The following is a 22,119-nucleotide window of genomic DNA, read 5'->3' as shown; positions in this document are numbered from 1 at the left end:
AGATAACCACACCAAAATTCTGGGACATTAGTTTTAAGAAAAATTCAGGACTTACAAGAACTCACGGAATTGTATCCAAATGAGTCTGCCCATAAACCAAACCAAACCCGTTGATTCTGACTCAGAGTGACCTTGTGTTAGAGTAGAACTGCTCCATAGGGTCTTCTTGGCTGTCATCTTTATGGAAGCAGACTGCCAGGCCTCTCTTTCACGGCATCGCTGGGTGGGTTCGCAGCACCAGCCCTTAGGTTAGTAATCAAGCGCAAAACCAAACCAAACCCGCTGCTGTCAAGTCAATTCACACTCACAGCGACCCTCCAGGACAGAGTAGAACTGCTCCATAGAGTTTCCAAGGAGTGCCTCGTGGGTTCTAACTGCCAACCTGTTGGTTAGCAGCCAAGATCTTAACCATTACACCACCAGGATTTCCGAGGCTGCCCAGACAGCTCAGCAAATAAACCCATTAGACAGAGGATACTACAGGCAGACCACTGAAATAGGAATGAATTCTTAACTAGAACACGTTCAAGTAGCACTAATGCTGAGCTTCCTGAAATAACTAGTTTACTGAGGTTATGATTTCTTTAGACCACTCCTGGTCAAAGACATGTAAACCATAAAGGAGAATATTTGTTTTCTTTGCCACTACAGGGAGGCAGGTTCTGTATCGCCTAACAACTCTTCAAAGTTGCTAGATGAAGATAAAGAAGGCTATGACACAGCCAGATCCACGGCCACTTATAGCTGGAATCGCTTCCCAGCAGAGTTTTCTGTCTACTCTCCTATTAGATGTGTTTTCTTATGCTGAGGTGAAATCCACACAAGAAAGTTAATTATGTTAAAGCGTAAAATTCAAAAGCATTTAATACATTCACAACACGGTGCAACTATTAACTCTAATTCCAAAACGTATTCCTCACTCCATAAAAAAAACCTCGTACCCATTAAACAATCACACCCACTCCTCCTTGTGCCCGGCCCCTGGCAACCACCAATCTGCTTTCTGTCCCACTCTGGATATTTCCATTCTGGATTTACCGTTCTGGATATCTCATATAAAAGAAATCACATATGGCCTTTCGTGCCTAGCTTCTTTCACTTAGCGTCATGTTTTTGAGGTTCAACCACGTTGTGACATGTATCACTATTTCACTCCTTCTTATGGCTGAGTAATGGTCCACTGCATGTACATAACACATTTTATCCACTCTCCTTTGATGGACACCTGAGTCGTTTCCATCCTTTGGCTACTGTGTACAAGTATCTGTTTGAGCCCTGGCTTTTATTCTTCTGTATATATGCCTAGGAAACCCTGGTGGCGTAGTGGTTAAGTGCTACAGCTGCCAAGCAAAAGGACAGCAGTTCGAATCCACCAGGCGCTCCTTGGAAACTCTACGGGGCAGTTCTACTCTGTCCTATAGGGTCACTATGAGTCGGAATCGACTCGATGGCAGTGGGTTTGGTTTTTTTTTTTGATATATACCTAGGAGTGGAATTGCTGGGTCATACGGCAATTCTATGTTTAACTTTAGAGGAACCACCAAACGCCTCCAGAGCAGCTGCATTCCACATGCCCAACCAGCAGTGTACAAAGGCTCCAATTTCTCCACATCTTCGCCAACACCTGTTGTTTTCTGATTTTTTTTTAATATAGCCATCCAAATGGGTGTAAAATGGCATCTCACTGTGGTTTTGATTTGCATTTCCCTGGAGCTCTGGTGGCATAGTGGTTAAGAGCTCAGGCTGCTAACCAAAAGGTCAGCAGTTCAAATCCACCAGCCGTTCTTTGGAAACCCTATGGGGCAGTTCTACTCTGGCTTATAGGGTCACTATGAGTCGGAATCAACATGATGGCAATGAGTTTGGGGTTTTTTTTTTTTTTTGGTTAATGACTAATGGATATTGAGCATCTTTTCATGTGTTTGTTGGCCATTTGTATGCCTTCGTAAAAGAAATGTCTGTTCACGTTCTTGACCCACTTTTAAAGTGGGTAGTTTGTCTTTTTGTTTTTGAATTGTAGGAGTTCTTTATATATTCTGGTATCAATCCTATATGAGACATATGATTTCCAAATAGTCTCTCCCATTCTGTAGGCTGTCTTCTCATTATCTTGATAAAATCCTTTGATGCACAAAAGTTTTTAATTTTGATAATGTCCAATTTATCTTTTTTTTCTTGAGCAGCTCAAGTTTTAGGGTCATTTGTCTATAATCCATTATCAAAAACAAGGTCTTGAAGCTTTTACCCATTTTTTCTAAGAATTTTATAATTTTAGTTCTTATATTTATGTTCTTGATCCATTTTGAGTTATTTTCTGTATAAGGTGTGAGGTAGGGGTGCAACATCATTCTCCTGCATGTCAAAATCCAGTTGTCCCAGCACCATTTGTTGATGGGACTGTTCTTTCCCCTACTGTACGCTTGTTGAAATCAACTGGCTATAGGTATACCGGTTTACTTCTGGACTCTCCATTCCATTTCATTTGTCTGTATGCCTGTTCTTACACCAGTACCACACTGTCTTGATCACTGTAGCTCTATAATTTTGAAACTGAGAATTGTTGAGTCTTCCAACTTTTTCTTTTTCGAGACTGTTTTATCAATTTGAGGTCCTTTAAAATTCCATATGCATCTGATTTCCATTTCTTTTTTTAAAAAAAAAGGTTGTTGGCATTCTGATAGGGATTGCAATGAACCTCGAGATCATCAGTGAATGTTGCCATGACGATATTAAGTATTCCGATCCAGGAACAGAGGATGTCTATTTATTTAGGTCTTTAATTTCAGCATTGTTTTGTAGTTTTTAGTGTACAAATCTTTCACCTTATTGGTTAAATTCTTCCTAGCTATTTTATTCTTTTGGGTGTTACTGTGAAAGTAAGGTTTTCTTAATTTCTTTTTTGGATTGTTCATGCTAGTCAATGAAACTAAAATAATAATAAAAAAACTGATTTTTGTGTGTTGATCTTCTACCCTGAAACTTTGCTGAATTTATTAGCTCTGGTAGTTTTTGTGTGTGTGTGTATGGCTTCTTCTGGATTTTCTACACATAGGATCATGTAATCTGCAAAGACAGTTTTACTACTTACCAATTTGGATGCCTTTTATTTCTGTCTCTTGCCTGACTGTTCTGGCTAGAGCAATGTTAAATAGCAGTGGTGAAGGCAGGCATCCTTGTCTTGTTCCTGATCTTAGGGGGAAAGCTTTCAGTCTTTCATCATTGAGCAGAATATCAGCTATTTTTTTTTTTTTTAAATAAATACCCTTTATCACACTGTGGAAGTTCTGTTCTATTCCTACTGTATAAAAAAAATGTATAGAGTGTTTTTATTATGAGAAGGTATTGGACTTTGTCAAATGCTTTTTCTGCATCAACTGAGATAATGTGTTGCCCCTCCCCCCACTTTGGTTCTATAAATATGGTAACCCAGAAACCCAGTGCTGTCGAGTCAATTCCAACTCATAGCGACCCTGAATATGGTATATTACATTAACTAATTTTCCTATGTTGAACCACCCCTACATTTCTGGGATAAATCCCACTTGATTATGGTGTATAACCCTTTCAGTGTGGTGTTAGATTTGTTTGCTAGTATTTTGTTGAGGATTTTTCTATCTGTATTTACAAGGGGTGCTGGTCTGTAGTTTTCTTTCTTTGGCTTTGGTATCAGGTGAATACTAGCCTCATAGAATGAGGTAGTAAGTGATTCTGACTCTTCTATTTTCAGGAAGAGTTGCAGAAATGTTTGGTAGAATTCTCTTTTTGTCCTTGGCTTTCAACAACTTGATTATAATGTGTTGCAGTGTGGGTCTCTTTCTGTTTATCTTTCTTGGATGTGTAGACCCATGTGTCTGATCAAATTTGGGTTGTTTCTGGCCATCAATTCTTCAGATATTTTTTCTGCCTCTTTCTTCTTTCTCCTCTTTTTCTGGCATTCCCATGATGTGTATGTTGGTACCTTGATGGCATCCCACAAGTGTCTTAGGCTCTGTTCATTTTTCTTCATTCTTTTTTCTCGTTCCTCTTCAGAATGGATCACTTTAATTAGCCTATCTTCAAGTTCACTGATTCTTTCTTCCACCTACCCAACTCTGTTACTTCATTTCATTTACTGTACTTCTTAGCTCCAGAGTTTCTGTTTGGTTCCTTTTTATAATTTCTATTTCTTTATTGAAATTCTTTATTTGTTGAGACATTTTCCTGGTTTTCTTTAGCTCTTTGTCTATATTTTCCTTTAACTCTTTAAGAAAACTGGATATTCTGATTTTTATAATATAACTCTAGAAATCTAATTCTCCCCCTTCCTCAGGTTTTGTTTTTGTTACTTATTGTAGGCTATTGTTATTTGTTTAGTAACTTTTCCAAACTATTTTTGTTAAAGTCTGTATTCTTTGTTCATGTTTGGTCTCTGAAGGCTCTGTTTCTTTAGCTTGTGTTTAGCTATTGTTTTGACAGAGCTTTGCCCTGTATCAGCAGCCCCCCTCCCTTGCCACACACACACACAAAAGACAGAAAGCTGTCCTAGTCTTTGCAGACTGGCTCTGTGTTAGGGCACTCCCTTCAACAGCACTCCATTGTGTAGCCTCAACTGTAACCTTCTGTTCCAGGAGCTGTATTTTGTTCATTTGTCCATCAATATTTTCAAGGAATACCCTCTGCATAGCTGCCTTTCCGCCTTGAATTACGCAAAACAAATATATGCTAGAATAGACAAACATGATTCTCTGAGAATAAGGTCTGCTGGTCTCTCCAGAACTAGAGACCAAGGTCTCCTCTGGATATATGACTGCCATCTTCGAGATCTCCTGGGTCAAGGAGGAACTGGGGAAATGGCAAGGAAAAATGTAACAAAGCATTCCTGATATTTTCAAGTTGCTTTTTTCTTGATTCAGCATTTGCTTAGTTGCTGTAAACCTTTGACTATTTCCTAGAGTTCTGACAACATTAATTCTGACAGTTTTTGCTTGATTTTTCTGTCTCTGTGGAAGGAGAAGCCCTTGGGGCTACTATTCCACCAATTTTACTGATATTCTATTAGATGCATACTGTTACAGAATCTGAAGCAATGCTGATAACTAGGTTATCGAGAATAAAGTTATACGCATTGATGACTCTTTCTACTTAATCAAAAGGCTAAGTTTTCTCTTAATTACTTTTTCTCTAAAATGAAAGGGGGTAAAAGAATCACCCATGGAATTGTTATACCTGAAAATTTTTTGATACTACATTTCTAAGGCTCCCGTACAGCAGGTGTGTTCACAGTAACACTAGGTTTGGGCCAACTGAATGTAAGCAAAAGCCTCATGTGGCAGCTTCCAGGAATCTTTCCTATGTACTCCCTTTGCCCTTTCCCCACTTCCTCCACCCTGCTGTTTGAAGCATGAACATGAAAGCTAGAAATCCAATTCAGACCATGAAGAAAAGGGCTATGCCATAAGGATGCCACAGTGAAAAGACAGAAGGAGCCTAGGTCCTAAAGACTGTGAAAGACAGCTTCCATTCCAGCCCTGAATTAGAAGACAATTTCAGAAGTCCAAGGAATACTACTGAATGCCTGAACTAAGACATGAAGAAGAGAAGCTGGATTTATAGCTGAGGTGGAATGAATAGGTTTTGGTGGCTGACTAAAAAACATTATGTGAGAGAAAAATCCAGGAACGTTTCCAAGGTATTGGGCTTGGGTGACTGAGTGGATATGTTGTCTTTAACCAAGATTTAGGGTGTGGGAGTTGGAAAGGTTTGTCCAGTATATGTTCACCTTTGGAAACCTAAATTCTAAGGTATGCCACAAGATTTCCAACTATATCCTTTAGGCATTTAGAAATATGACAACAGAACTGTGGTGTTAGTTGATTAAGAATAAAGGAAAACTGAAATCCAAGTACACCAACATTTTATGGAGCAGGCAAAAGACAGATCTTTCTTGGTTTTCTGTAACTATACCACCTAATTCTCTTACCATTCTGACCATTTCTTGATCTTGTGGTTTCTTCTCCTCCTTCTACCAACTAAATTGGAATGTTCTCCAAGACTCAGTCACAGGCCTTCTGATTGTTCCTCATTTAATATATTCTTTAAAGGAATCATCTTGGCTTGAACCTCTCTGTGCTACTTATTTCCAGACCTGAAATTCTAAGACAAGATTAACCTATACTTTACTCTTTTATTCAGCTGCCTTCAGGATTATCTTCCACTTGGCATTTCTATTTCAAATTCAATATGCCTAATTTTAAGTCATTATATTTTTTAGCTTCAACTCAGAACATAACAGCACTTATATTAAGTTTCCCATAGTGGATACTTCAGAGTTATTTTGACTCCTTCCTCCACTCTACCCTACATAGTAAAGAAATCATTCAATTCTCTTCTGTTTCTCCTTTAAAAATGTTTAAATTCTTCCCTTTCTCCTCCTACTGCTGTTAATAGCCTCTTCCAGGTCCTCATCCCCTCACACTTGAGTTACTACTTACTCCTCTGCCTATCATTCATGTTTCTCAGTGTGGTATAAACCCATATGCTGTCAATTCAGAATGGCGTCTCTGGAGTCCTTTTATTCACCGCTCATGCATTTTCAGGTAAATCCATGTAGTTCTGCCATAACTGTATTATACATTATTAAAAATAATGTATAATATTACAAAGTGTAAAATAAAATTCTATAAAGTTTACATGTACATTTCAGAAGTGTGCTATTTTTATATCATGGAATTTTGTATATAATCCAGTCTTACTAACAGTTTGGAAGAAAACAAATATTCACTTATTTTCTGCACTAGATTAGAAGCTACCTGAATGAGCTTTTATTTGTGTTGGTTCCCTCACCAGCACTCAGCAGAACATCTAACAAGTCAGTGTCCGTTGTTAAAAAATATCCTGGGAGGCGGAGCCAAGATGGCGGACTAGGCAGACGCTACCTCAGATCCCTCTTACAACAAAGACACGGAAAAACAAGTGAATCGATCACATACGTAACAATCTACGAACCCTGAACAACAAACACAGATTTAGAGACGGAGAACGAACTAATACGGGGAAGCAGCGATTGTTTCCAGAGCCTGGAGCCAGCGTACCAGTCAGGTACGGCACAAGCACAGAGAGCGGCTCCACCCCCCTGAACTAACCCCGGGAGGGGGACCAGCCGGTTCCACGGGCGGCGTGGGACGCAGCCAGTAGGAGAAGTCCCCGGGAGTCAGTGACTGGTCTTGGAGCAGAAAGAGCAACGTCCGAGCGGGGGAACCGTCCTGCAGGGATTTGGACTGGACGCAGTGGATTTTCTGGAAAAACTAGTTTCCCAGTGATGGCTCGGAGACAACAATCCATATCAAACCACTTAAAGAAGCAGACCATGACAGCTTCTCCAACCCCCCAAACAAAAGAATCAAAATCTTTCCCAAATGAAGATACAATCTTGGAATTATCAGATACAGAATATAAAAAACTACTTTACAAAATGCTTAATGATATCACAAATGAAATTAGGATAACTGCAGAAGAAGCCAAGGAACACACTGATAAAACTGTTGAAGAACTCAAAAAGATTATTCAAGAACATACTGGAAAAATTAATAAGTTGCAAGAATCCATAGAGAGACAACATGTAGAAATCCAAAAGATTAACAATAAAATAACAGAATTAGACAACACACTAGGAAGTCAGAGGAGCAGACTCGAGCAATTAGAATGCAGACTGGGACATCTGGAGGACCAGGGAATCAACACCAACATAGCTGAAAAAAAATCAGATAAAAGAATTAAAAAAAATGAAGAAACCCTAAGAATCATGTGGGACTCTATCAAGAAGGATAACCTGTGGGTGATTGGAGTCCCAGAACAGGGAGGGGGGACAGAAAACACAGAGAAAATAGTTGAAGAACTCCTGACACAAAACTTCCCTGACATCATGAAAGACGAAAGGATATCTATCCAACATGCTCATCGAACCCCATTTAAGATTGATCCAAAAAGAAAAACACCAAGACATACTATCATCAAACTCACCAAAACCAAAGATAAACAGAAAATTTTAAAAGCAGCCAGGGAGAAAAGAAAGGTTTCCTTCAAGGGAGAATCAATAAGAATATGTTCTGACTACTCAGCAGAAACCATGCAGGCAAGAAGGGAATGGGACGACATATACAGAACACTAAAGGAGAAAAACTGCCAGCCAAGGATCATATATCCAGCAAAACTCTCTCTGAAATATGAAGGCAAAATTAAGATATTTACAGACAAACACAAGTTTAGAGAATTTGCAAAAACCAAACCAAAGCTACAAGAAATACTAAAGGATATTGTTTGGTCAGAGAACCAATAATATCAGATATCAGCACAACACAAGGTCACAAAACAGAACGTCCTGATATCAACTCAAATAGGGAAATCACAAAAACAAACAAATTAAGATTAATTAAAAAAAATAATAAACACACATAACAGGGAATCATGGAAGTCAATAGGTAAAAGATCACAATAATCAAAAAGAGGGACTAAATACAGGAGGCATTGAACTGCCATATGGAGAGTGATACAAGGCGATATAGAACAATACAAGTTAGGTTTTTACTTAGAAAAATAGGGGTAAATAATAAGGTAACCACAAAAAGGTATAACAACTCTATAACTCAAGATAAAAACCAAGAAAAACGTAACGACTCAACTAACATAAAGTCAAGCACTATGAAAATGAGGATCTCACAATTTACTAAGAAAAACGCCTCAGCACAAAAAAATATGTGGAAAAATGAAATTGTCAACAACACACATAAAAAGGCATCAAAATGACAGCACTAAAAACTTATTTATCTATAATTACCCTGAATGTAAATGGACTAAATGCACCAATAAAGAGACACAGAGTCACAGACTGGATAAAGAAACACGATCCATCTATATGCTGCCTACAAGAGACACACCTTAGACTTAGAGACACAAACAAACTAAAACTCAAAGGATGGAAAAAAGTATATCAAGCAAACAATAAGCAAAAAAGAAGAGGAGTAGCAATATTAATTTCTGACAAAATAGACTTTAGACTTAAATCCACCGCAAAGGATAAAGAAGGACACTATATAATGATAAAAGGGACAATTGATCAGGAAGACATAACCATATTAAATATTTACGCACCCAATGACAGGGCTGCAAGATACATAAATCAAATTTTAACAGAATTGAAAAGCGAGATAGATACTTCCACAATTATAGTAGGAGACTTCAACACACCACTTTCGGAGAAGGACAGGACATCCAGTAAGAAGCTCAATAGAGACACGGAAGATCTAATTACAACAATCAACCAACTTGACCTCATTGACTTATACAGAACTCTCCACTCAACTGCTGCAAAATATACTTTTTTTTCTAGTGCACATGGAACATTCTCTAGAATAGACCACATATTAGGTCATAAAACAAACCTTTGCAGAGTCCAAAACATCGAAATATTACAAAGCATCTTCTCAGACCACAAGGCAATAAAACTAGAGATCAATAACAGAAAAACTAGGGAAAAGAAATCAAATACTTGGAAAATGAACAATACCCTCCTGAAAAAAGGCTGGGTTATAGAAGACATCAAGGAGGGAATAAGGAAATTCATAGAAAGCAACGAGAATGAAAATACTTCCTATCAAAACCTCTGGGACACAGCAAAAGCAGTGCTCAGAGGCCAATTTATATCAATAAATGCACACATACAAAAAGAAGAAAGAGCCAAAATCAGAGAACGGTCCCTACAACTTGAACAAATAGAAACTGAGCAACAAAAGAATCCATCAGGCACCAGAAGAAAACAAATAATAAAAATTAGAGCTGAACTAAATGAATTAGAGAACAGAAAAAGAATTAACAAAGCCAAAAGCTGGTTCTTTGAAAAAATTAACACAACTGATAAACCATTGGCTAGACTAACTAAAGAAATACAGGAAAGGAAACAAATAACCCGAATAAGAAATGAGAAGGACAACATCACAACAGAACCAAATGAAATTAAAAGAATCATTTCAGATTATTATGAAAAATTGTACTCTAACAAATTTGAAAACCTAGAAGAAATGGATGAATTCCTGGAAAAACACTACCTACCTAAACTAACACATTCAGAAGTAGAACAACTAAATAGACCCATAACAAAAAAAGAGATTGAAACGGTAATCAAAAAACTCCCAACAAAAAAAAGCCCTGGCCCGGACGGCTTCACTGCAGAGTTCTACCAAACTTTCAGAGAAGAGTTAACACCACTACTACTAAAGGTATTCCAAAGCATAGAAAATGACGGAATACTACCCAATTCATTCTATGAAGCCACCATCTCCCTGATACCAAAACCAGGTAAAGACATTACAAAAAAAGAAAATTATAGACCTATATCCCTCATGAACATTGATGCAAAAATCCTCAACAAAATTCTAGCCAATAGAATCCAACAACACATCAAAAAAATAATTCACCCTGATCAAGTGGGATTTATACCAGGTATGCAAGGCTGGTTTAATATCAGAAAAACCATTAATGTAATCCATCACATAAATAAAACAAAAGACAAAAACCACATGATCTTATCAATTGATGCAGAAAAGGCATTTGACAAAGTCCAACACCCATTCATGATAAAAACTCTTACCAAAATAGGAATTGAAGGAAAATTCCTCAACATAATAAAGGGCATCTATGCAAAGCCAACAGCCAATATCACTCTAAATGGAGAGAACCTGAAAGCATTTCCCTTGAGAACGGGAACCAGACAAGGATGTCCTTTATCACCGCTCTTATTCAACATTGTGCTAGAAGTCCTAGCCAGGGCAATTAGGCTAGACAAAGAAATAAAAGGTATCCGGATTGGCAAGGAAGAAGTAAAGTTATCACTATTTGCAGATGACATGATTATATACACAGAAAACCCTAAGGAATCCTCCAGAAAACTACTGAAACTAATAGAAGAGTTCGGCAGAGTCTCAGGTTATAAAATAAACATACAAAAATCACTTGGATTCCTCTACATCAACAAAAAGAACACCGAAGAGGAAATAACCAAATCAATACCATTCACAGTAGCCCCCAAGAAGATAAGATACTTAGGAATAAATCTTACCAAGGATGTAAAAGACCTATACAAAGAAAACTACAAAGCTCTACTACAAGAAATTCAAAAGGACATACTTAAGTGGAAAAACATACCCTGCTCATGGATAGGAAGACTTAACATAGTAAAAATGTCTATTCTACCAAAAGCCATCTATACATTTAACGCACTTCCGATCCAAATTCCAATGTCATATTTTAAGGGGATAGAGAAACAAATCACCAATTTCATATGGAAGGGAAAGAAGCCCCGGATAAGCAAAGCATTACTGAAAAAGAAGAAGAAAGTGGGAGGCCTCACCCTACCTGACTTCAGAACCTACTATACAGCCACAGTAGTCAAAACAGCCTGGTATTGGTACAACAACAGACACATAGACCGATGGAACAGAATTGAGAACCCAGACATAGATCCATCCACGTATGAGCAGCTGATATTTGACAAAGGACCAGTGTCAATTAACTGGGGAAAAGATAGCCTTTTTAACAAATGGTGCTGGCATAACTGGATATCCATTTGCAAAAAAATGAAACAGGACCCATACCTCACACCATGCACAAAAACTAACTCCAAGTGGATCAAAGACCTAAACATAAAGACTAAAACGATAAAGATCATGGAAGAAAAAATTGGGACAACCCTAGGAGCCCTAATACAAGGTATAAACAGAATACAAAACATTACCAAAAATGATGAAGAGAAACCAGATAACTGGGAGCTCCTAAAAATCAAACACCTATGCTCATCTAAAGACTTCTCAAAAAGAGCAAAAAGACCACCTACAGACTGGGAAAGAATTTTCAGCTATGACATCTCCGACCAGCGCCTGATCTCTAAAATCTACATGATTCCGTCAAAACTCAACCACAAAAAGACAAACAACCCAATCAAGAAGTGGGCAAAGGATATGAACACACATTTCACTAAAGAAGATATTCAGGCAGCCAACAGATACATGAGAAAATGCTCTCGATCATTAGCCATTAGAGAAATGCAAATTAAAACTACGATGAGATTCCATCTCACACCAGCAAGGCTGGCATTAATCCAAAAAACACAAAATAATCAATGTTGGAGAGGCTGCGGAGAGATTGGAACTCTCATACACTGCTGGTGGGAATGTAAAATGGTACAACCACTTTGGAAATCCATCCGGCGTTATCTTAAACAGTTAGAAATAGAACTACCATACAACCCAGAAATCCCACTCCTAGGAATATACCCTAGAGATACAAGAGCCTTCATACAAACAGATATATGCACACCCATGTTTATTGCAGCTCAGTTTACAATAGCAAAAAGTTGGAAGCAACCAAGGTGTCCATCAACGGATGAATGGGTAAATAAATTGTGGTATATTCACACAATGGAATACTACGCATCGATAAAGAACAGTGAAGAATCTGTGAAACATTTCATAACATGGAGGAACCTGGAAGGCATTATGCTGAGCGAAATTAGTCAGAGGCAAAAGGACAAATATTGTATAAGACCACTATTATAAGATCTTGAGAAATAGTAAACCTGAGAAGAACACATACTTTTGTGGTTACGAGGGGGGGAGGGAGGGAGGGTGGGAGAGGGTTTTTTATTGATTAATCAGTAGATAAGAACTGCTTTAGGTGAAGGGAAAGACAACACTCAATACATGGAAGGTCAGCTCAATTGGACTGGACCAAAAGCAAAGAAGTTTCCGGGATAAAATGAATGCTTCAAAGGTCAGCGGAGGAAGGGCGGGGGTCTGGGGAACATGGTTTTCGGGGACTTCTAAGTCAATTGGCAAAATAATTCTATTATGAAATCATTCTGCATCCCACTTTGAAATGTGGCGCCTGGGGTCTTAAATGCTAACAAGCGGCCATCTAAGATGCATCAATTGGTCTCAACCCACCTGGAGCAAAGGAAAATGAAGAACACCAAGGCCACACGACAACTAAGAGCCCAACAGACAGCAAGGGCCACATGAACCAGAGACCTACATCATCCTGAGACCAGAAGAACTAGTTGGTGCCCGGCCACAATCGATGACTGCCCTGACAGGGAGCACAGCAGAGGACCCCTGAGGGAGCAGGAGATCAGTGGGATACAGACCCCAAATTCTCATAAAAAGACCAAACTTAATGGTCTGACTGAGACTGGAGGAATCCCGACGGCCATGCTCCCCAGACCTTCAGTTGACACAGGACAGGAACCATCCCCGAAGACAACTCATCAGAAATGAAAGGGACTGGTTAGCGGGTGGGAGAGAGACGCTGATGAAGAGTGAGCTAATTATATCAGGTGGACACTTGAGATTGTGTTGGCAACTCTTGTCTGGAGGGGGGATGGGAGGATAGAGAGAGAGGGAAGCCGGCAAAATTGTCACGAAACGAGAGACTGAAAGGGCTGACTCAAGAAGGGGAGAGCAAGTGGGAGTAGGGAGTGAGATGTATGTAAACTTATATGTGACAGACTGATTGGATGTGTAAACGTTCACTTGAAGCTTAATAAAAGTTATAAAAAAAAAAAAATATCCTGGGATTTTTCTGTCTGCTCATGGAGCAAAAAGTTAGCATTATGACATAATTAATTAATTAATCCCAGCTCTGCCTATTACTTGCTGTGAAACCTTGGGCAATGAAAATAATCTCTCTGTGCCTCAGTCCAAGTTTACGTATCTTTAAGTGGGGATAGGAGTATCACCTAATTAAAAGGGTTAAAAGTTAAGTTATTTTGTTATTGCTTATGATGAGCTTACGATAGTGAATGACGTGTAGTAAACGCTCGATAAATGCTGGTATTATTACTACCACTTCTATTATTATTCAATATTTACTATAAGCCTAATATGTGCCCTCCATTTTTATAGAGTTCTTTATCTTTTCAGAGTATTCACACACTGATTATCTCACTTTAAAGCACAAGAATCTAGTGAGACAGATAATGAGTATTATTTCAGTTTCATGAATGAAACATAAATAGACACAAACCTAGTTCTCTAACTCTTAAAATCTTATGTCCAACTGCCCACTAGAAATCTTCCCCTGGACCTCAAAATCAATGCATATAAAGTGCAATTATATAACCTTTTCTTTCCACACTCTTTCTAACATTGTCCAGCACAGAAAAGGTTCTCAGTGACATGTAGTGGATGAATAACTGAATATTTTTTTTTCTTACTTTGTCTGCAAGGAACTGGTTACGACGTTCTTCAATCAGTTTCTCCACAGCCCTCCTGTGTTCCAGCTGCTTCATTCTCTGTTTCTGAGCATTCATTAATTCAACTCGCTCGTCCTCAGCCAGTTTAGCCAGCGTGGCTTTTCTAAACATCTCCTCTTCCTCCTTCACAGCCTGCAGTACTAGTTCCTTCAGTGCCATCTGTTCTTCAAAGTCTTGCTTCATCTCCTTTTGCTTTCTCAATTTTTTCTCTTCTTCTTCCTATAACAACACAGCAAAACGTTAATTCAGTTTCTTTATATCTGATTTATAAAGAAAGGGTGGGATAGGGTTTTGTTAAACTGAAGAGTTACAATATAAAACCATACAAACTGAAAAATTAAACCTTTTCAGGATAATACTTTGCCCCGTTCTTTCAAAACTAATTGGATAAAGGGCATGCTTACCTTTGAAATGATGTATTTGCATTGGGCAATCTGCTGCAAAAGACCTCTTTAAAGTGTTGAAAAGCAAAGAAGTCACTTTGAGGGCTGAAGTGCACCTGACCCAAGCCATGGTGTTTTCAGTCACCTCATATGGATGCAAAAGCTCGACAATGAGAGTTGGAGAAAAGGACAAATCGCTGGAGAAATTACCTTGTATTACTTATTGTTTAATTTCAATTTGTATACATTTACCATCTTTTTTCTGTACTCAGAATTAATACATAATTATACTCTGAAAAGAGCTGATTTAAAAACTTTTTTGTACACCTGAGTTTACTAATATGTGGTGTGTGATATCTGTACCATCTATGAATCTTTCTAGAATCCTGTCTGAAAGTTCTGCCCAAACCAATCGTTTAAGCATTTTTCGTTTCCAACTCCCTCCCCTTTATGAAATCAGGCCTGCATTTACCCATCTCTAGTCTTCTAATACTTCTGTTCTCAAAAATTCTTTAAAATTTGTACACAGTAATCCAGCAATGGCAATCAGAAGTTTCTCATGGCAAGTCAAACCTACCTCGAGCAGTTAAAGTCCTTTCCTGCAAGCCTTTATTTCCCCAATATTTTATTCTGAAAATTTCCAAACATACCAAAAACTTTAAAGAATTTTATAGTGATCACCCATATACCTAAGACCAAGATCCTACCAATAACATTTTACTACTCTTACTCTGTCATTTATCTACTCAACTAGAATTGATGTTCTTTGCCAATACTACAATTCCAAGAAAATGAATTGTAACAAAAAGATCCTTATAACTGGGCCAATAAACAACATCATGCTAAATGGCAAAGAAACTGAAGCTGTCAGGAGCTCATTCTTCTTGGATCATTAATCAATACCCATAGAAGCAGTAGTCAAGAAATGAAATGAGCATTGAGTAAATCTGCTTCAAAAGACCTCTTTAAAGTGTTAAAAAGCAAAGAAGTCACTTCGAGGAATAAGGTGTGCCTGACTGAAGCCATGGTATTTTCAATGGCCTCATATGCACGCTAAAGCAAGACAAGGAAAAAGGAAGACTGAAGAATTGCCGCGTTCGAATTGTAGTGATGGTGAAGAGTACTGACTATACCATGCCCTGCTAAAAGAGCGAACAAGTGTGTCTTGGAGGAAGTACAGCCAGAATGCTCCTCAGAGGCAAGGACGGCGAGATTTTTGTCTTGCTTATTTTGGACAAGTCATCAGGAGTGACCAATCGCTGGAGAAAGGCATCATCCTTGATAAAGCAGAAGGTTAGTGAGAAAGAGGAAGACCCTCAATGAAGTGGATTGACATAGTGGCTGCAACAGTAGGCTCAAACATAGCAACGATTGTGAGGATGGCATCGGACCAGGCAATTTTTTGTTCTGTTATACATAAAGTCACTACCAGCCAGAACCGATTCCATGGCACCTAGCAATAACTGATGTAAATCTCAGAACTTTCTATATGGAATCAAACGACAATCTCAACTCAAAAGATTAGATAGGAACCTTGGGGGGCAGTGAGTTTGATAATGGAGGAGGAACAATTCAGAAAAGGAGGATAAGAATGGTTGTACAACACGAAGAATGTAATCAGTGTCACTGAATTGTATATATAGAAACTGTTGCATTGGTGGATGTTTTGCTGTGTATATTCTCAACAACAATGTCAAAAAAAAAAACTGATGTACATTTTAAATCCTTCTCTAATCTAACAAACCTTGACCAATTCTAACATACTCTAGACAGAACAATATCCTCAAGGTATTAAACTACTGTCTTAACACCTGTATTGGTCAGGGTTTTTACAGATAACGGAATCTACTCTATCTTACAGACAACAAAATACTACAACTTCCAGGAGGGCCAGGGGGTCAAGCTGCACCCCACTGCTCTGATCCCATGATGCTAACTCTCCCACGGCCACCACACATGAGCTGATCTTCATCCGGGTGGCTGCTATCTCATTTTGCTCACTTCCATCTTCCACACCTTGAACTGGCCTGGGGATGGGGTAGAGGGTGAGAAGGAGTGTCTGCTGGACAGAACCTAGGTCAATTCTAACTAAAGAAAGTCTCAAAAATGTAGTTTTAGCTTTCTCGTCTTTATAATATAGTAAGATAAATTTTTAAAAGTGGACGGAGTGGGTGTTAGATGAGCCAATCTGCAGTATCAGCTATAGCATCTTTGTTCATTGTAATTTATATTGAGTATTCAACCTCTTCTTCTTCACCTATCCATAGTTAATCCCCTTTTCAAATCCTATCTTCTTTACCATCTATACCTTATCTCCCTTTCAAATCCTGCCTTCTCCATGAAGTCTTTTTAAATCACTCCAACCCATACTCATCTCATTTTGGCCTTGTACAGTATTTAATTTCTCTATCATTTAATTTTATTTCATATGTACGTGCCTTATCTCCTCATTGAAAAATAAATTCCTAGAGGGTATGTCTTATTTTTCTTTGAGATGCTGGGCGCATAGTGTTTTTTATAATATACATTGTGTATGTGTATTTGCCATGTACTAGACAGAAGTGAAAAAGACTCACTGAAGTAGAGATACTGTCCCATTTAGCTCTGAATTCTTCCAGAGCCAAGAGAGTATTTTGTACACAGAAATGTAATACACAGTGAACTAAACGGACTGTATAGTTTCCTGGAATCCACCCCCCATGTGAATTTCAGTTTAATCCTATGGTGAAGACATTTACCAAAGGAACAGAGACGTTTAGGCGAAAAACAAAACCCTAGTTCTATTTCTTTCGACTGGAAAGGGTCCATGTATTCTTTGATGGGTCTGGATCAGTATTATGGTAGCTATATAATATGAACTATACAATCTCCCATGCTTTTCCGTGTGCTAAAACCCATTACGGTTTCAGAAATAATTTGCTGTAAAACCACTCCGAGCCTGGAAACTTTTAGAGCTGTCTATCTTACACTGAGTTTGTCCTTGAAATGAGAGCCTTAAATAAGGACTTGTATACAGATTTTTTTTTTTTTACTGGGGAGGTAATACAGGGTCACTAAAGAGCCCTGGTGGCACAATGGTTAAGTGCTCGGGTGCTAACGGAAAGGTCGGTGGTTCAAACGCACCAGCTACTCTGTGGGAAAAAGATGTGGCAGTCTTCTTCCACAAAGATTTACAGTCTTGGAATTAGAATTCCTATGGGGCAGTTATACTTTGTCCCATAGTGTCGCTGTAAGTCAGAATCAACTCGCTGGCAATAACAACAACAATCCTATAAAGCAGCAGTGAGGAATAAGCCGAGTGAAACAGGGAAGAAGAAAAACCAACACAAGGACGCAATACTGAGTTGGTTACCACCATGGGCAGTTGGGGCTCAGTCCTGCCAGGACCTTGTGAGGCATGCATGGACTGCTATCCATCAGCGCCCAGGGTGACAGGAAGAAGCCTTTCTCTATCAGATCCCTTCCACCTTCGGCTGAGAGAGGCCTCAGAGGGTAGTAGCTCCCTGCCCCTGCCCTTGCCCCTACAGCTAATGAACCTGTAGCACAAGTCTGGCCCTCACAACTGTGCCTCTCAGCTGTCTCTGAAACTAGAGGATGTGAGGCAGGGCACAAGAAGCTTTTGATACAAAAGATATCCTTGATCTTATTTTGTCCGATTTTTCTACGTCTTTGGGTTTATTTTTAACTCTGAAAACTACGCCACGAAGAGTCACATTTATCACTATATAATTGAATAACCTTTCATTGTTTTTCTAATCTTGTCTATATTTACTTATGTTCTTCCAATGTTATTTGTTTTTACTTTTTTCTTTATTGTATTCTCCCAGAGGAAAATACTTTTTTTTCCCCAAATATTAAACACTTGGATTAATGCTCCTCTGTTTTCCTGATTTTTAGTCAATTTCGTTGTATCTTTATTTCTTTATTCCTTGTATCTTCATTTCCTTCTACGTTCTTGCCTTACACTTGAATTTATATTCTTTTCTAAGTTGCTGATTGACTAGATATTTTCTCCATCTTGTTTAATAATTGCCTCCGAGATTAGATTTACAGAATCTGATAACTTTTGAAATGTAATATTCTCATCCTCTCAAGAATCTGTGAATTTCCTCTTCAACCCAATAATAACTGAGAATAATGTTTTTAGATTTTCAGTTAGTAGGTTAAAAAGTGTTATTAATTTTTAGTGGTGTGTTAAACAGTCTTTCCCCTTACATCATGTCTGTAAATTTCCTAGAGATTTGTAATCACTTTTAAAGTCATGTATTTCTATACAACGTGACATGGCAGATTAAATTATTCTGTTATAGCTTCACTGCTGATGATATCTGAGTCTCATCTGATCTACTTTATTTGGCGATAACTGCTATCTGCATCCCATTTGTTCATATATGCCTGTTATGCCTTCATCTGTCATTTTACTCTTAATCTTGGGGTGAGGGGAATTAGGTATTAGGCATGCATAAGTTGATTCTATTAAGATATTTCAAAAAGAACTGTATTTTTTCATTTAATATGAAGTTAATCATTAAGTAGGTTTTGATATCAATACATAGTATCTATTTCCTCCTAACTGATGAAACAGTATATCCAGAAGAATAATCTGTTTTGATACAGCTGAAAAATACTAAATACTAATAGTTTATCGAGGAGTTGGCTATTTATAAATCTTATTTAAGTGTCTGTTCAAATCATATAAATACTTCTCTATTATTAGTTTATTTTCTTACCTCACTCTTATCTCTTACCCCAATTATAATATTCTCCCTTAAAAATACAGAACTCTAAAGTTTACATATTTTACACGCAGGTACCAAACTTAAACTATTTGAAGAATATAGCGTACTATCCTCTTCCTGACTATCTCTCCGACTTCCCTTCAAAAAGTTTTGAGTCAAGAATGCTACTGAGAAAAGATGAGCCCAGGAGACAGAAAGGGCCACATAAACCAGAGACTACATTAGCCTGAAACCAGAAGAACTAGACGGTGCCCGGCTACCACCAATCACTGCCCTGACAGGTAACACAACCAAGAATCCCTGATGAAGCGGGAAAACAGTGGGATGCAGACCTCAAACTCTCAGAAGAAGACCAGGCTTAATGGTCTGACTGAGACTAGAGGGACCCTGGAGGTCAAGGTCCCCAGACCCCTTGTTAGCCCAAGATTGGAACCATTCCCAAAGCCAACTCTCCAGACAGGGATTGGACTGGACTATAAGATAGATAATGATAATGGTGAGGAGTGAGCTTCTTGGCTCAAGTAGACACATGAGACTATGTGAGCAGCTCCTCTCTGGAGGCGAGATGAGAAGACAGAGGGCAATGGGAGCTGGTTGAATGGACACAGGGAATACAGGGTAGAGAGGAGGAATGTGCTGTCTCATTAAGGGGAGAACAGCCTGGAGGTCATAGCAAGGTGTGTATAACTTTTTGTACGAGAGGCTGATTTGATTTGTAAACTTACACTTAAAGCACAATAAATAAATTATATATAAAAAAAAGAATGCTACTGAGAGATAGAAGTATGAATAAAGGAAACACCATACCTTATTGTCACACTAAGAAAGAACATGCACAGCTCACTGTAATGAATTTTGAGCAGCTCTTTAAACACACTCTACTGACCACATTCTGAAGGTTCTCACATGTTACGTTTTAAGGCCTGTAACGCTGCACAAGGAAGTCCTTCCCGCAGTTTGGCAGGAACCGGGAACACATGCTCACCTGACCACAGGTACAAGGCTTCTTTTTAGCAACGCTGGGCACAGAACTCAGCCAATAAAAAGTTTTGGAAGATTCAAGAGTAAAACTGTGTGAAAAATTAATGACTTAAACCTCAATGTTAGCAGTTGTTCTCTGGTTAGGAAGACTAAATAAGGATACTCCACATTTTAAAAGTTACTAGAACAGTGGGTATCCTATCACCCAAAATCTTAAACTGGTGAACTTTTACCTGCAAGGACAATCAATCTCACAATTCAGGCAAAAATTATATTGTCTAAATGACCACATTTGGATTGGTTTTAGAATTATATTAAACTAACTCACTCACTATTTTGAGAATTCCTGCTAAAATTGCTTGCCATTTAAGAAAAACACAAGCTTGAAAATTTCAAGCACTAAATTTTTCTCTAAAACTTCTGAAACCTAGAAAGAATTTTCATTTTGAAGAAAAATGTTATACAGTTTTCATTTCAGTAACATAATATGCATGTCGTTTAAGCTGACAGAGTGCTATTTTAGTTAAAAGAGACAAAACATAAAAATCAAACTCTTATGTACAAATTAATTAGCACATTTTAAAAAGACTTTAAGGAAAAGAAGGCATAACTTTCCCTTACACACCTAATAAAATCTCATGTGTGCATTTTTTGCAAATGCTTTCAATTCTACGTAAGAAAACACCTAATGTTGATCTAACAACTGAATTGTTAAGAAACTCTGATATTTTTATAAGAAAATGAGTTCTTTATGCTAGTTACAATGCTGTGAGAGAAGAAGTAGTTGACTACCACCTAATTTTCAGGCAAAAAATTGTTCACTTAGATTATAAATTTCACTTTTCACTTATAATTTCCAATTAGTTCAAATATTTAAATGAGACAAACTATAATCCTATACTTTCAAAAAGGTTAATTTCCTGTTTCTCTAGCTATTCTGTCTGTAGCACGGGCACCTCCTCAGGCTGTTCTCGTGGCTTTAGGCCTATTCCCTTTCAGCTTAGGTTAGCCTACCATTCACAGAACAACACAGGAGTGTGCAAACACGTCACCAGAGGGCAGTACAAAACAGCAGTGTACAGCATGGTGAGTGTTAATGTGAAGACTTAAGGATGTGTAAGACAACACCCTAAACTGTAGAAAAACTCTGGCAGGACTTCTGACTTTGAGTTTTCATTACCACTTGTTTCCTAGCCATGAGAACAGCTTTCTAAAAACTAAGTGTGCTCCTGTGATACAACATCTGAACTAGCATGCTGGCTTTGGTGTGGGGCAGGTGCCCACTCCAGGGAGCACCATTCCCATAGGCTCAGATGGCTGTCCTACCCTAGGGAATTCTCAAACCCAAAAACCAAACCACACCCACTGCCGTGGAATCGATTCTGACTCGTAGGGATCCTACAGGACAGAGTAGAACTGTCCCGCAAGGTTTCCAAGGCTGTAATCTTCATAGAACCTTCATGCAAAAACTAAAAATTCTGGAACATGAGATAGAGGAAATGATTAGAGAGGCACCCTAATAGTACAACCTCACCAGCCCCTTTTTAAACACTCTACAGGCACATATATTTAGGTGATACATATTTTGAGAGTCTTACACACTTCATTACTCCTCCTATGAATAACTATAAAATATCACAAATGTTCATATGCCTCATGACTGTTTACATGATATAGAATTTTGGGTATGTACGGTAAACTCATCCCACTGCCATTCAGTCAATTCTGACTCAGTGGC

General features: G+C 38.3%; 1 protein-coding gene across 2 annotated transcripts in view; it reads right to left on the bottom strand.

Annotated features, from left to right (window-relative positions):
- Positions 1-22,119, bottom strand: part of MNS1 (meiosis specific nuclear structural 1) — a 33,670-nt gene that overhangs the window by 3,106 nt on the left and 8,445 nt on the right. For both annotated transcript variants that reach the window (XM_003418326.4, XM_010597993.3), the window contains exon 8: positions 14,240-14,497. In XM_003418326.4, the coding sequence (XP_003418374.1) occupies positions 14,240-14,497 (258 nt within the window). The remainder of the gene's footprint in view (positions 1-14,239; positions 14,498-22,119) is intronic.

The sequence above is a fragment of the Loxodonta africana genome, chromosome 13 (assembly GCF_030014295.1).
Source record: "Loxodonta africana isolate mLoxAfr1 chromosome 13, mLoxAfr1.hap2, whole genome shotgun sequence".
NCBI classification, from domain to species: Eukaryota; Metazoa; Chordata; class Mammalia; order Proboscidea; family Elephantidae; genus Loxodonta; species Loxodonta africana.
Note: the sequence above shows the minus strand (reverse complement) of the source record. Positions and strands in the feature narration are given on the sequence as shown.